Source organism: Triticum urartu, chromosome 3A, assembly GCF_056163025.1.
Source record: "Triticum urartu cultivar PI428250 chromosome 3A, HENAU_Tu73, whole genome shotgun sequence".
In the NCBI taxonomy this organism is placed as follows: domain Eukaryota; kingdom Viridiplantae; phylum Streptophyta; class Magnoliopsida; order Poales; family Poaceae; genus Triticum; species Triticum urartu.
Window position 1 is genome coordinate 25178702 of NC_141875.1, and position 16719 is coordinate 25195420.

At 44.3% G+C, this 16719-nt stretch overlaps 1 protein-coding gene and 1 pseudogene across 2 annotated transcripts; both read left to right on the plus strand.

Moving 5' to 3' along the window:
* The first annotated feature begins 5015 nt into the window (after nucleotides 1-5015).
* On the plus strand, nucleotides 5016-8332 carry LOC125527498 (LEAF RUST 10 DISEASE-RESISTANCE LOCUS RECEPTOR-LIKE PROTEIN KINASE-like 2.5). The gene is made up of 3 exons (XM_048692010.2): nucleotides 5016-6031; nucleotides 6749-6781; nucleotides 7034-8332. Exons 1-3 carry the CDS (start codon nucleotides 5323-5325, stop codon nucleotides 8170-8172), a joined length of 1881 nt encoding a protein of 626 aa, XP_048547967.2. The 5' UTR covers nucleotides 5016-5322; the 3' UTR covers nucleotides 8173-8332.
* A 2562-nt stretch (nucleotides 8333-10894) lies between these two features.
* Nucleotides 10895-16184, plus strand: LOC125530847 (LEAF RUST 10 DISEASE-RESISTANCE LOCUS RECEPTOR-LIKE PROTEIN KINASE-like 2.2; annotated as a pseudogene). The gene is made up of 4 exons (XR_015618018.1): nucleotides 10895-11769; nucleotides 14361-14396; nucleotides 14715-15751; nucleotides 15845-16184. The product of XR_015618018.1 is annotated as an LEAF RUST 10 DISEASE-RESISTANCE LOCUS RECEPTOR-LIKE PROTEIN KINASE-like 2.2 (transcript).
* Nucleotides 16185-16719: the final 535 nt, after the last annotated feature.

Consider the following 16719-nt stretch of genomic DNA (forward strand, 5'->3'; position numbering starts at 1 on the left):
GGCGACGACAACGGCGGGCCGGGGCGTGGGCGTCGGGCAAGGGGCCGGCCGGCGCGGGCGACGGCGAGGGCGGGACGGGGCGGTGCGCGTCGGGGCAGGGACGAGGGCGACGGCGACGGGGGCGGGCCGGGGCGGCGCGCGTCGCGGGCGACGGCGACGATGGGCGCGGGCGACGGCGACGATGGGGGCGGATGGCGTCGGGGCAGCCTGGCGGCGTCGGCAACTGCAACTACAAGATGAGAATGAAAAATTCCAAAGTGTGGCCTTATATAGCAGAGGCTTTAGTCTCGGTTCGTGGCAGCAACCGGGACTAAAGGTGGGCATTAGTCTCGGTTGCTTCCACGAACCGAGACCAATGGCCTCTTTTCGGCAGCCCAAAGGGCGGGAAGCGAAGCCCATTGGTCCCGGTTGGTGGCACCAACCGGGACTAAAGGAGGGCAATGGTCACGGTTGGTGCCACGAACCGTGACGAATGCACCCTTTAATCCCGGTTGGTGCCACCAACCGGGACCAATGCCCTTGTGCACCCCGCGCCCAAAAGTTTAGTCCCACATCGCTAGTTGACAGCGCCCAACACCAGTTTATAAGCTCTGCTGCCTCCTCCCTCTCGAACTCCTCTGAACTGCAGGCCTATGGGCCTAATTTGACACTGCTTTGCCTGTGGGCCTATTGGGCCTTCTGCGGGCCTGAATCCTGGCCCATGTAGGGTTTCTAGTCGTATTCAGGCCGTGGAGGCCCAGTAGGTGGCATTTTTTTGGGTTTTTTCTTTTTTATTTCTACATTTTTTTGGTTTTTTATTTTTTTATTTCTACTTAAAACTAAATACTTACAGTTTTTTAGTGATTTTTTTTTGCTTTTAGGTCACAAAAATTATAAACTTTCTGTTAGTGCCATTAGTTTTAAATTTTAAATAGTTTAAATTTGAATTTTTAAAAATTTGTGTGAATCACTAGTTTATGAATAACTTTACTATAAAATTAGAATTTTTTCTATTTATTTTTTATTTCTACTTAAAACTAAATACTTACAGTTTTTTAGTGATTTCTTTTTGCTTTTAGGTCACAAAAATTATAAACTTTCTGTTAGTGCCATTAGTTTTAAATTTTAAATAGTTTAAATTTGAATTTTTAAAAATTTGTGTGAATCACTAGTTTATGAATAACTTTACTATAAAATTAGAATTTTTTTTCTTCTTTGATATTTATTTTTTATTTTAGGTCACACAAATTATAGTTTGATTTTAGGTCACACAAATTATATTCTTTTTGCTATTGAAGAATATTATAGTTTTATTTTAGTTGATCATAACATAATATTTTAATTGATTGTTTTTATTTTCATAAAAGTTTTGTAGTTCATTCTGTTTGCTATTAATTCATTCTTTGAGCTAAATGACTCTGAAATTGGAAAGCATTTCAAAATGAACTCTGAAAAGGTTGAAAGTTGGCATGGTCTCATCATTTCACCCACATGGCATGTTCCAAAAAGTAGAGAGGGTTACGACAAAAACTTGATGCACTTCGTGTACAAAATGGACAATCACTTTCAAAGTATCAAAGTTTCAAACCATAAGACATGAAAGCATTTCAAATAAACTCTGAAAAAGTTGAAAGTTGGGATGGTATCATAATTTCACCCACATAGCATTTGCTTATTGCAGGAGAAAGTCTTCACTTTTTCTTCGCTTGTGTCATTTGCTTATTGCGCCGTAACCATGGATAATCTTCATTGTTTATCAGGATGCTTGGGTCAGCCTTGACATTGAAGGGAGGAATTTCATGAAACTTTTCATAATCTTCAGACATGTCTGTCTTGCCGTCCACTCCCAGGATGTCCCTTTTTCCTGAAAGAACTATGTGGCGCTTTGGCTCATCGTATGATGTATTCGCTTCCTTATCTTTTCTTTTTCTCGGTTTGATAGACATGTCCTTCACATAGATAACCTGTGCCACATCATTGGCTAGGACGAACGGTTCGTCAGTGTACCCAAGATTTTTCAGATCCACTGTTGTCATTCCGTACTGTGGGTCTACCTGTACCCCGCCGCCTAACAGATTGACCCATTTGCACTTAAACAAAGGGACCTTAAAATCAGGTCCGTAGTCAAGTTCCCATATGTCCACTATGTAAACATAATATGTGTCCTTTCCGCTCTCGGTTGCTGCATCAAAGCGGACACCGCTGTTTTGGTTGGTGCTCTTTTGATCTTGGGCGGTCGTGTAAAATGTATTCCCATTTATCTCATATCCTTTGTAAGTCAATACAGTCAAAGATGGTCCCCTGGACAACAAGTACAACTCATCACAAACAGTGTTGTCACCTCTGAGACGTGTTTCCAACCAACTGCTGAAAGTCCTGATGTGTTCACATGTAATCCAGTCGTCGCACTGCTCCGGGTGTTTGGAGCGCAGACTGTTCTTGTGTTCATCGACATACGGGGTCACCAAGGTAGAGTTCTGTAGAACTGTGTAGTGTGTTTGAGACCAAGAATATCCGTCCCTGCATATTATTGAGTCTCTTCCAAGAGTGCCTTTTCCAGAAAGTCTCCCCTCATGGATTTGATCTTCAGCAGCTTCACCCGTGGCAGCATCATTGGGCACATCGTCTGATTCCTCTTGATCTTCACCAGCTCCCCCCGTTGCAGCATCACCGTATTCAGGGGGCACATAGTTGTCATCGTACTCTTCTTCTTCGCCGTCTTCCATCATAACCCCTATTTCTCCGTGCCTCGTCCAAAGATTATAGTGTGGCATGAAACCCTTGTAAAGCAGGTGGGAGTGAAGGATTTTCCGGTTAGAGTAAGACCTCGTATTCCCACATTCAGTGCATGGACAACACATAAAACCATTCTGCTTGTTTGCCTCAGCCGCATCGAGAAACTCATGCACGCCCTTAATGTACTCGCGGGTGTGTTTGTCACCGTACATCCATTGCCGGTTCATCTGCGTGCATTATATATAATTAAGTGTCCAAATTAATAGAAGTGTACAAATCTCGAGGAAAATGGAGGTTGGAGGTCGACCTTCGAGAGGAGAAAGCTTAAATAGTGTGGCTCGGGCATTCCATCGAACACCTCATGTGCATAGGAGGTGAGCTAGAGCACCACAAGGCCCTCTCCCCCTCGGCCAGAAAAAACAGAGCACTGTGCTCTGCTCTTGCGCGAGGGGGTATATATAGGCACCTCATTGGTCCCGGTTGGTGGCATGAACCGGGACTAAAGGGGAGCCTTTGGTCCCGGTTCAAGCCACCAACCGGGACCAATGGTGGTGGGCCAGGAGCGAGGCCCATTGGTCCCGGTTCGTCCCACCAACCGGGACCAAAAGGTCCAGACGAACCGGGACCAATGGCCCACGTGGCCCGGCCGGCCCCCTGGGCTCACGAACCGGGACCAATGCCCACATTGGTCCCGATTCTACACTGAACCGGGACTAATGGGCTGAGCCGGCCTGGACCATAGCCCTGTTTTCTACTAGTGTAGCGGGCATTGTGGCGAGCTTTGGAACCTCCACAAGGCCACTCCTCGAGCGCCGCAACTTGGCACATGACGAGGCTGTTCATTTGATGCCACTGACTAGGAACCCGCTCGCATCATGGCATGTTGTTCGCTGGTAGAGTACATGCATGGTGCTGGCATTTTTGCCATGGACGAAGTCAAGGATGGCAGCCCATACGGAGTTGGCACCTTCGCTTAGATGAAAGGTAGATGAGGTGGGGCCCACACTTGTTAGCTCGATTCAAAACCACTCCACGTCAGCAGGAAACCACTTGAAGTGGCAAGAGGGATTAAACTTATCCGATTTTAAAAGTTGAAGGACTAAGATTTACTGGTTTTACAGTTGAGGGATAATTTCTATATTCTTAAAATAGTTGAGGGACGAAAAAATAGTTTCCCCTTATTGAATTAAGAGAGCCAAGATAAGAAACACGAAGATATCTGAACTCTTTATTGGTTAATGAAGACAATTGAGCTAATCAGCTACCAGAGATTGGATTCAAAAGTCCTTGACCCACGGGATGGCGTTGACTATGATGATTGATGTAACCATCAATTAGCAATTTAATTACTGGGCTGATTATTGGCACCGCTAGCCAACGGTATAAGACTATTCACAGTGTGAGTAACATAAGTAGTAATATTACACATATCTAGATAAAATAAATGATATGTCAAGCAATAAATGAAGAAAGGGAGAAATGTGATAACATAGCTAGTTACTACTCCCTCCGATCCTTTTTAGTTCGCATATCAGATTTGTCTGAAGTCAAGCCTCGTAAAGTTTGACCAACTTTATAGAAAAAATACCAACATTCACAATGCGAAATCAATACTAATAGATGCGTCATGACTTAAAGTTGCATGTTATATAACTTTATCATGGTAGATGTTGATATTTTTTCATATAAATATGATCAAACTTTGTAAAGTTTGACTTCAGACAATTCTTATTTGCAGAGTAAAAGGACCGGAGGGAGTACTAGTATGAGTAACATTACACATATCAAGGCAAGATGAGTCTATAGCCTAATAAATGAAGTGTTGCATGTTATCACATATATGTTACTTCCCACTATAGAGGTAGTAGCATAGAGTAGTAACATGTGCATGTTACTACTCTATGTTACTATCCATTGTGGCTAGTCAAATAGCATTGTTCAGGACCCGTTGCATGCAGGTGTAATATATTGCTTAGATTAATCAGCTGGCGATGTGATTTCTGTCCGGCCGCCTCAAGATTCCATAAGAACATGTGAAACTTGGTGTTATGCTTACCTTGGACTGCGTAAATAGATGAAATTTAAATCAGCTCATTAGGATTTGGCTTGTTAAGCAAATGTGCGTAGTTGGTTTTGTCAAGATGATTTGGTTGCCTGTATATACTCAAATATAAGACTGAGAAATATGGTTCTCAAAATAATGAACATGACAAGGCAAAATAAATGAGTCAGCTGAGAGGTCTGCTAGGTTTAACTTTGTCAAGTGGAAATAGTGTGTTGTTCAATCGGCATCACCTCGCATCTAGTATCTTCTTGCTTCGGCGCATGAAAGCGCTAGGACAACAACCGTGATATCATCATGTCTGAAAAGTCCTGCACCCACTTGATCTGCAGCCACTCATAACTGCGTTCCAGGTCTTCCCTTTGCTCCGTCAATTAAGATACGGAGTTCCCATGTTAGACGTACGAGAACTATGAGATGATTCCGTTCCCCAACCATATACAGCATAAGCATCCGTTCTTTGCCACACAGCACATGCATGATCACCAACTTTGTTTGCTCCCCTTCTGTGTCTTGCTGACACAAATTACAAGTCTTGTATTTCGATGGCTCCTGTCTACTGGTTCTTAGTCTTCATCGGAGTTTGGTGGCTGCCACTGATGCTCGTCGGGGCTGACGAGCAGCAAGGCGAAGGCTGCTCGCGCTCGGCCAACAGGTGCGGCAACCTCACCATCTCTAATCCGTTTTGGTTCGCTGAGACAGACGCGGCAAGATCGTGTGGTATCTTGGACTTCAAGGTCACTTGCTATAAAAACAGCAGTGCAACCCTACGGAGCTCCGTGCCCCTCATCCCTGGCTTTGCAATCAACAGTATCTCTTACGAGGAACGCAGCTTGCGAGTCGTTGATGAAGGCAAGCAGAAACTATTGGAAGCCTCCAGCGGTTGCGGCATAAAGATTGGGAACACCTCCGCCAAACTGGACACCCAGTTCAAGATCGACCTCGGCAACCTGAATCTCATCTTGTACAATTGCACGAAGGAAAGCGCAGTGGCTGCTGCACGTCGGGATAGTGGCCTGGTGCAGACAAGAGTGAGGTGCAGGAACGAGTGGGTGGTGTTTGTCCGCGCGGGAGTGCATCACGACCGGATCGGGAACTACGCCAGATATGCCATGGAGGGCTGCGATGCAACCGTTGTGCCGGTACTGGGCTCGTCGTCAGGCAAGACGAACGCAAGCGACTACGAGCAGCTCATCGGCGATGGCTTCCTCGTGACATGGGAGGAACCCCCTCCCCCTCCGCCTCCAGCAGCACGTAAGTTCAACCACCAAATATTTTTTTAATCAAGTTCATAGCCACACTAGGACAAGCAGTGCCTAATTTGTTTGCACTTCCTAATCGAACAAAGCAAATTAGTCATGTCAGTGACTTATCCTTTAATTCACTAAGCTCTCTATGCGTGGAAGCTCTGTCAATCAATTGAGATCTCCAATTTGAGATTAGTATTTTGACTTGGTCAACGCGTTGTGCTTTGTGGAATGATCTGATGACGGATGAACGCATGAATGCGGCACTGAACGCTCTAGAGCGGCGCTGATTGCTTCAGGCGGAAAAGGGCGAGGGAGAGGATTTGGGTAGGCCAGGGATGTCAGACGCTTTGTGTGGCAGCGGACTTGTGTGGCAGCGGACTGATACACGATGGTGCTTGATGGCAAAACACGTCCGGACGGCTGCGGGCGGTTTAAGAGTCTATGTTGGAGATGCCCTTATCCTCTTTATTTTTTGTTTGTTCAGCTGAGCTGATATGTTGAGAGATGCTGCTATTTGTATCTACATGACAACTTAGAAACTACAGGTTTTGATGTGATGTTGGTCTACTGACCCATTGGGGTTCAAATTTTGATCTGCTTATGCCGCGTACATTTCTAATAGCTAGTTGCGCTTGGCTGTCAAATTGCCATGGTTCATTTTGATGTTTTTTTATTTCGTGATTGATACTTACATTGACTAACCATAATAATTTCACTGCAGATGGTAGGAACAACAAGAAGCTAATTTTGATAGGTATGTCTATCATGGCTTCTGCTCATAAAATACATGATACTTTGTGTCAAACTTTCATACTTTGACGCTATCTAAAGGCAAACTGCTAAGTCTAAAATTAACCAAATTATGGAGATTTCTAATTTAATGACGTGAAATTGAAAGACTCCTAAATGGCTATGTTAGAAAAGGGATAGTTTGCAGAGTCTCATACACATACTGATATCCTAACAACTTTACTAAATGATGTGCACTTTTTGTTTGTTTTTACAGTTTCTCTGTCTGCTACAATCAGCTTGCTAACATGTCTAGTGTGGGGGGTGCACCGACATAAGCAAAAGATTAGTCTTTTCATCCTCCCAAAGCAGACTGGTAGTAAATCAAACATGGAAGAAATGCTGAGGATGTATGGATCTTTTGCTCCGAAAAGGTACAAGTACTCAGAGCTGAAACAAATGACTAGCTCTTTCAAGGATAAACTTGGAGAAGGTGGATATGGCACGGTATTTAGGGGTAGCCTACAAGATGGCTGTGTGGTTGCCGTGAAGCTCCTAAAAGTTTCCAAAGGCAATGGAGAGGAGTTTCTAAATGAGGCAATTAGCATTTGTAGGACATCACATATTAACATTGTCGGTCTGCTCGGTTTTTGCTTAGAAGGAGCTAAGCGAGCCCTTGTTTATGAGTATATGGCTAATGGTTCACTGGAGAAGTATATTTACACAGAGAATTCAGATCTAGTTATTGGATGGGACAAGTTACAGCAAATAGCACTTGGCATCGCACGAGGATTGGAATATTTGCATCAAGGATGTAGTACTCGCATCATCCATTTTGACATCAAGCCTCAGAATATACTTCTAGATCAAGATTTTTGTCCCAAGATTGCAGATTTCGGTTTAGCGAAATTGTGTCACCTCAAGGCCGGTAGCATCCTCTCTGTCGCCGAAGCAAGAGGTACTATTGGATTCATTGCTCCAGAAGTATTCTCTAGAGGTTTTGGAGTCGTTTCTACAAAGTCGGATGTCTATAGCTATGGAATGATGCTCCTGGAAATGGTAGGAGGAAGGATACATAAAGGAAAAGGGATTACCAATAGCTCAAGTGATGTGTATTTTCCAAACCGGATTTATGACAATATAACAGAACAGGTGCAAAGTTGTGAAGTCCGGTGCGACCTTGAAGAGGTCATGAGAAAGATGGCCTTGGTCGGCCTATGGTGCATACAAACTAACCCCAAAAGCCGCCCTTCGATGAGCAAGGTGATTGATATGTTGGAAAAGAGCATCAACGAAATGGAGATGCCACCAAAGCCGTTCCTTTCATGTCCCTCGATCCCGTCATACTTGTCGTCGCATACAAGTTATGGTTACAGATCATCGTATTGCTCCGCATCCCCTTCTCTGTTACCATAGTCCAAAAGTAGGATTATGTGGACAAATGTAAATTCGAATTGCCACTTCATTACCATTATGATATTACAGTGTGTAACAGAAATATTTATTTTCAAACATCGCATTGTGTTTCTACTAAGAATGGCTGCGCAATTTGATAAGGAAAAGTCATTTGAGATTATTGTATTTGATAGAAACCAAAAGAGAAAAGTATACTTTTCATCCCTCAATTCTTCGCGAAGTTTAGATTTGGTCCCTCAACTTCAAAACCGGACAAACTTGCACCCTTAACTACTGAAACCGGACAAGATTCATCCCTGGTCACGGTTTTGACCGGTTTTGGTGCTGTCCCACCCTAGTTTTGACTGTGCCGACTCAAACTTGCGTACCTTTTCCAATTCCGCTTAATATTTTCAAATTCGGGTACTTTTTCCAAATATGTGAACTTTTTAAAAATGTGTGTACAATTTCTAAATCCACGCACTTTTTCCAAGTTCACGTACTTTTTTTAAATCCGTGTACTTTTTTAAAGTTCATGTGGTTTTTTCAAGTTCGTGTAATTTTTTAAAATTGACGTACTTATTCATATTCACGCGTCCTTTTTTGGACTTGAAAATTCATTCGAACTTGAAAACGTACGTGGATTTGAATTTCTTTTACGCAAATTAGAAAAAAATGTGTGGATTTGAAAAATTATGTCAACTAGAAACAAGTATTCGAATATCAAACAAAATTCATGGATTGGAAAAGGAACTCGGATTTGAAAAAAATACACGAACTTTAAAAAGTATATGGATTTGAAACAAGTACACGAATTTCAAAAACACTTCATGGATTCAAAAAAAACACTTGGATTTGATAAAAATTACACGAACTTGAAAGAATACACTGATTTGAAAAAAGTATGCAAATTTAAAAAATCATGGATTTGAAAAAAGTGCACAAATTTCAAAATAGTTCACGGATTTGAAAAAGGTATGTTTATTTTTGAAAAAAACGCGCGACCTTGAAAAAACTATGTGGATTTTAAAAGAGTATGTGAATTTCAAAAAGTTCACGGATATGAAAAAATACGCGAAAATTTGAGTCGGCATGGGTCAAAACCGGGGTTAGTCAGCACCAAAACCGGTTAAAATCAAGACCAGGGACGAACCTTGTCTGGTTTCATTAGTTGGAGGTGCAAGTTATTCGGTTTTAAAGTTGAGGGACCAAATGTAAATTTCACTAAAAGTTGAGGGACGAAAAGTATACTTAGGAATAAAGCAAATATTAGTTATTTGGGTGATTGGATGTGTTTGGTATTCCAAGTTTTGAAAGGCACCCGAGTGGTATGTCAAAGTCAGACAACTAGCAGGATCATGCAAGCAAGCAACAGCTAGGCCTCCAAATCAAAGTAAGCGTGATTGAGGCTCTATTCGAACCACGGCCCTACAAAATTCAGTAACCTGGATTGGATGCATCATTGTGAAGCTAAACATTGCAACAATTCATTTCAAGACTGAAGTATCTTATCCATGAACCTAGCATATCAGAGTATGTTGTGCGGCTCACGACGGCAGCTGCGGGATGCGGCGGCGCCGGTGCATGGGAGGTGGCACGGCGAATCAGCCAGTGGCGGCAGTAACGGTGGCAGAGTTGGGCTCTCGGCCTCCCGCTTCTTGTAACCACACCAAGCGGACGGGGCTTTGAGCAGGCCAAGCGGGTGACTACATCCCATAGTCTAGGTAAACCGAGTTCAGGCTGGCCCATGATGCTGCAGAGAAGAACAGCCAGTCAACGGTAGTCCACTACCGAGCTAAAAAAAATGAGATCTATGGGCACTGGCACCCAGGACATATTTTGAAAGAAGAAGCCTACCTGGATGAGATCACGGAAAATTCAGCCCCTGACAGGGAGTCGAACTCCGGTTTGTAACGTACGGCGAGGCCACGTTATAGCTGTGGGGTCAGCTGACCCCATATGTTTTTGGTTGCCTGTTGAAACCTAGCTATGAGTACTCCTCTGAACCCACAGGTCACAACAGCCGACCCCACTGTCATTCACTCGTATGATGGAAAATTTGGGCCATCTAGCAAGAAAGCCATCCCATCTCACGTGCTCTCTCTCTCAACCAATGAATCTCCCATCTGTCTTCCCATGCCAGGCTCAATCCCTTTGTTTATTCCCCAATTTTTTAGTCCTCGTCAAGCTAAGAAGATTAGGAGTACTAGTTTGTGGCTGCTGTTGATTGCCACGCCAGAGCCTTGGACATGGAGTCTACAACGAGCTTGGAGAAGAGGAGCCAGAGCTCGCTGACTGCTGCCCGCCGGGTCAGGTCGCCTCGCTGGACAGCGCCCCTCCCGCCACCGTCAAAGTAGCCGGTCTACGTCTTCACTGTAGCAAATACTGTAGCAAAAGGGAGGGGAAAGGCCTGGCTTTGACCCCACAGAGAGTTCTCTTCTTGTCCCCGCCGTTGGCGCCACAACGACCTTGCCGCTAGGCTATTGCCTAGTCCTCACTACCGAGCCGAGACTTGTTCCCTAGGTGTCTTACAGAGCTCGTTACACAGCCAGTCAAAGTTTTTGTTTTTTTATAGTTTTAAATAGCCGGCCCACTATAGCTTTTTCAGCAGGGTGCCGCTAAATGACCGACTTTATAAATAGCCCGCTATAGCTGATTTGAAGGCCCGCCGCTATTTTCATAGCCCGCTATTTAAAACAATGTTTTTTTAGAAGAGTCAAAGTCTTTTGGTCCTCCGAGGACATGTGGACTCAGTAGCATTGCCCATAGAATAGAGGCTACGTAAACCATTCATTCTCCAGCTAGTGTTCTTCACTGTTAGTTCAGTCTTCCCACAGCCTTCACCGAGACAAATTCCAAATCTTACTGGTGATGCGATGCACGGCCGATTCTTGATCCTGGTCTGGGCCTGGTGTTTACCGCTGATGCTTGCGGTCATGGTGGCTGAGGAGCAGCAAGGGGAAGGCTGCTCGGCCAAGTGCGGCAGCGTCACCATCTCCGACCCATTCTGGCTCAGTGATTGGCAAACGGGAAGATTATGTGGTTCGCCTGGGCCGCCGGACTTCGAGCTTACATGCTATAACGGCAGTTATCCACTTCTTCCAAGCTCTGTGCCCGGTAGCCCCGGCTTTGCAATCATTGGCATCTCCTATGGAGAACGCAGCTTGCGCGTCGTTGATCTACGCAAGCTGCAACTATTACACGACCCTCCCAACATCTTCAACAGCTGCTTGCCGATGTGGAACACCTCTGCCAAACTGGGCCGCCCGTTTAAGATCTCCCCCGTCAACCTGGAACTCATCTTGTACAACTGCACAGAGAAGGCCGCCGCGGCAGCACGCCTGGATAAAGAACTGGTGCAGGCGAAGACGATGAGGTGCGTGAACACAAGCAACACGTTTGTTCAAGCGGGGGTGCCATACGACCCCACCGGGACCTACTCCGGTTATGCTTTGGAGGGCTGCGTTCCAACCGTCTTACCGGTGCTGCGCTTGCCGTCCGGCGAGACGAACGCGAGCCACTACGAGCGGCTCATCCAAAGTGGCTTCCTCCTGAAATGGGAATTGCCCCCTCCTCTCCCTGCACCTGCACCTAGGAATGAACCACCTTCCCCTCCAGGTAAGTTCACCCCGTCAATTCATCTTTTAATCATGTTTTTCTTTTTTGGATCTTTTAATCATGTTATTACTACTTACTACTCACCGACCGAGGATAAGGCTTAAATTGATCGCATGGCGGATGTTGGCCGCAACCGGCCAGCGCGAGACTTGTCCATAGCCTACACTAGCCAAATGGACATGTGCTGACATTCTTGTTTTCAGTTAGATTTTCTCCGGATCACATAGTATTAGCCTTGCGCAGTTACATCTGTCCGGTAAACCTGTGGGCTCGTCTCCTTTCTCCCTCTAAGGCATAGTACTTAGCCCTCTCAGTACTTGTAGCGTTAGAAAATCATTAACAAATTGAACTGGGGTATCGGTTCGGAGTTTAGAATAAAAGTCTTTTGACAGAACTTCTGCCTAGTGTCACTGAACTCTGGACTCCACAAGTCTGCACCACGCAATATTGGCATCCTGGACTATAGCTGGCCAAATGGGCCATGCGCCCATGCCAGCTGGGCCGGCCTGTTAGCACGCATGCACGGCACGACACGAGCTAAACGGGCCGAGCCCGGCACGCGGCACACCAGGGGCCGTGTCTGGGCCTGGAGGCTGGGCACGCGGGACGGCACGGCACGGCACGATTAGCTTTATTTATTTATTTTCATAATTTTTAAATATTTATAGGCTATATAAAACAGATCAAATAGGAAAAATAGCCGAAATACAACCCATCAAGCCAAAACTGCACGGGCCAACCGTGCCTGGCGTGCCAATGGGAACTGCCCCCAGCCTGCAACATTTTCGTCGTGCCGGTTTATTGGGTTTCCGTCCGATTATGTCTCGATCATGAGACAAGGATTCCTGCTTGAAGTGGATAGTGCCGTCAGACGATTGCCCCAAATGCGTAGCCAGCAGTTGCTCCGACGGCGTGCGCTCCATAAGGTGTGGGGAGTCCAGAAAAAAAAACTCTGGAAATTGATCGAATTCGATCCCCTAGTCAATTCTTACACTTTTGAACATGCAAAATAAACTATGGCATTCGCATGAAAAAGTTGAAGTGCTGAAACGGTGGCAGTGAGGAGTGAGGACACAACGCATCACACCATTGGGTTCTGCCGAACTATGTCCTTTCGACAAATCATTCTTCAACCAGTCAAGTCTCCGGCCTCAGTCTCCCGTTGTTGCTATTCCACCTCTATCTATTTGTTGCTATTCCAAATTTCCTGCCTCCAAATTCACATAGTACCTGTTGAACACACAGAATTAGACAACATGCTGCTAGTTGAAAACCTGAAGTGCATCTAATAGACCCGAAAGAAGCAGTGCACACCTTGCTTCAAAGAATGTATTGGACTGTACTGACACTCTGACAGTGACAACGCTCCGTGCCTCGAGTTACTTGCTCTAAACATAAGAATGCATTACTTGCTCTAAACATAACAATGCATTTTACGATGGGAATAAGTTTCGCAATAAAACTGCGGAACATCGCACCAACTAAATATGGATCGAGACATTTGGATGCTGACTCTCTCTAGTGGGTATGGACAAGTAAATGCGTCCATTGAACCAGTCAAAGTAGTTGGCTAGCACCGCGTATATTATCGTCTCCCTTCAATAGTATCTCTTCAAATCACTCAGTTCGCATGTATCCAACATCATTGTTTTCCCTTTTTGGTCGTTCGTTCCGCGTTTCCCTCCATTTATTTATCTTGGTATCATCCACGCAATTTCTCCCTCTTCATATCCCCTCCTCCTACTATGAATTATCCAGTTCAGGTTTTGGTTCATATCTCCTCTTGCCAAAAAATTATCCTCCTCGTCATAGACCATTGTCTCACCGAAACCATTTACTGAAATTCTCCTCGTGTAATGTTCCCATGTCCCGGGCCATGCTGTCCTTCTTCCTCATTATTGTCTCTAGGATGCTGGCACCGATGCTCACGATGGCAGACGGTGAGTGCTCACCCGAGCCATGCGGCAACTTGACCATCTCCTCCCCGTTTTGGATCTTCAGGTCCTGGGGAGAATAGGTGCGCGCACTTCAGTTTGCAGGTCCACTGCAGCACCGACGGTGCCCCCTACCTCCGGTACTACAACCGCGGATACAGGCTCCAGATCCACGAGATCTTCTACATCAACCACTCCCTGCTTGTCTCTGACATCTTGCCGGAAGACATTGCTTTTTCTTCATTTTTAGCACACTAGATCATGCTAGTACAGAGGTCATTTCTAGAATAAATTAACAGAGTACACATCTTCCCACTAATTGTGCACTATGCAGACTGATACCGTCCACTGTTTGCAATGTCAAAGAAACACGTGTTTTTTTGTCGAATATGTATGGCTATTAAATCTACACATGCCTATAACTTTTTTGTTGTCAAACCTGTATTTGAGCAACATGGTAGCTCAATCAAAAGAAACTCACATATGAAGTCCATTCTATTGTTATTCACTATCTTTCAATGTATTTTTTTTGTATATATGATTGGCAGAATATTTAAGATTAATATATGATACTTGTCTTTTTCTATTGGAAAAACAACCAATGTGGTCCTATTGGACGACACGGCTTTTACTCATAAATGTTATGTTATATTCCAGGTAGTGAGAGGAGAGCGAAGAAGATTATACTAATAGGTATGCTAAATTTTTTGCCATCTTTTCATATGTAATGATTTAAATTAGCCGATTACTGATAGCGATTGTCTATGAAAAAATAGGAATTTCAAAATTTATCATGTCTGTGATCACGGAAAATTGAAATAAAAATCTGGGTCAAGCAACTCTAAGCTTGTGCATATTAACATGACTTATTAATTTATGGCAGTTAGCTTGTTGCTACTTTTACCACCATGTACTCTTCTAGAAAGATAAACGTGAACTACTGATGGTCTTGAAATAATGGTATTATAACTTCTGGTTTGCAAAAGGAAATAACATCTGCTTCCATCTCAGGTATAACATCAGCAGCTGCAACCTTTCTCTTTGCATGTCTTTATGTGCTCATATGGCATAGAAATGGGAAAGGACTATGGTTTTTCCTTTGCAAGACTAGCAGTAAAACTGAAAAAAAATACGAGGCCATGATAGTGCCATATGGATCCCTAGCTCCAAAAAGATACATGTACTCAGAGGTAATGAAGATAACCTCTTCTCGCAACAATCAGCTTGGAAAAGGTGGTTACGGTGTGGTTTTCAAAGGAAAACTACATGATGGTCGTCTGGTTGCAGTGAAATTCTTGCATGACTGCAAAGGAAATGGAGATGAGTTTGTGAATGAGGTTATGAGCATTGGCAGGACCTCTCATGTTAATGTTGTTAGCTTATTTGGGTTTTGTTTGGAGGGATCAAAACGAGCTCTTATATATGAGTACATGCCCAATGGTTCTTTGGATAAGTACATTTACTCAGAGAACCCCAAAGAAATTTTAGGATGGGAGAGGCTCTATGCGATAGCACTCGGGATTGCTCGAGGCCTCGAATACTTGCACCATAGTTGTAATACACGTATCGTCCATTTCGATATCAAGCCCCAAAATATCCTTCTAGACAAGGATTTTAGCCCGAAGATTGCTGATTTTGGTCTAGCTAAATTGTGTCATACAAAGGAGAGCAAGCTTTCAATGACTGGTGCTAGAGGAACAATTGGATTCATCGCTCCAGAAGTTCACTCTCGAACCTTTGGAGTGGTTTCAACGAAGTCAGATGTTTATCGTCGGAGGAAGGAGAAACATAAAATCAACTGTTGCAAAATCCAGCGAAAAGTATTTTCCAAACTGGATTTACGACCACTTTGCGCAAGATGATGGATTACAAGCATGTGAAGTCACAGGAGAAGCTGAGGAAATCGCAAGAAAGATGACATTAATTGGATTGTGGTGCGTACAGATATTGCCTGCATATCGTCCTACCATAACCAAAGTTCTAGAAATGTTCGAGAGAAGCTCAGATGACATGGACATGCCACCGAAGCAAAACTTCTCAGGATTGCTGTAAGATATTCTCCCATATTTTTTGTTCCTTTGTTTTTTTGTGCAACAATGATTATGCAATAACTTGACCTACACGCGTATCTCTCATTACAGTGAAAGCTCAGCTCACAATATGGATGTACAAAGTTCAAGCTCTACCAGATCTGAGGAGAACAGCCTTGTGAATTCAAAAATCCTACAACAATCGCCAACTCTTTGAGTAGATAGGCCGTGTGAATCAAAGAACATTCAGAAGGTGGCCGTGAGAAGGTGGCCTGTACTACACTGTGAGAAGGTGGTCTGTACTAGAGTACATACAGAAATTGAACAAGCGCAGCGAGATTCTGCATTGTAGCAGAACATATTCCCTGTATGCATGACCGAGAGTTAAGAGCATCCACATGCCAGCGTTGTAAGTTACGGACCACAGAAGGAATAAAATTAATTCTGATGAGTGTTGTGTTCCAACAGCTAAAAGGCATCGGAGGCAGTGGCGAAGCCATGTTACGTTATAACTGTGTAGTCGCTTGACTACACAGGATTTTCGGGCGTGGTTGAACCCCCTTCCCGCATAACAGGCTAGTGAATGAATAAAAATCGGAACTTGACTACGCAGGCCCATCTATTACATTATCTTTTTTTTTGAGGGATGAAAAACTGCTTTATTCATCAAACTCCACATGGAGTGGTGGGATACAAACTTGGTCGTGGGGAACACCAAACCAGACATGATGACCCGGACCTCTAGATAGTGCGAACTTTGCTAAACGATGTGCTTCATAATTTGCAGCACGGTTTTCAAAAGAAAAATTACAAGATAACGTATCGGCTTTGATATTGATCTCGCTAATGACAGCGCCATACACACCTCTTGCCCTTCTGTTGATATCTAGCACGACCTGACGGCAGTCGGAGGCCACCGTGAAATGATGGATGCCCAAATCCTCCGCTAGAGACAGGGCTTCCCGGCATGCAATCGCTTCCAGAGT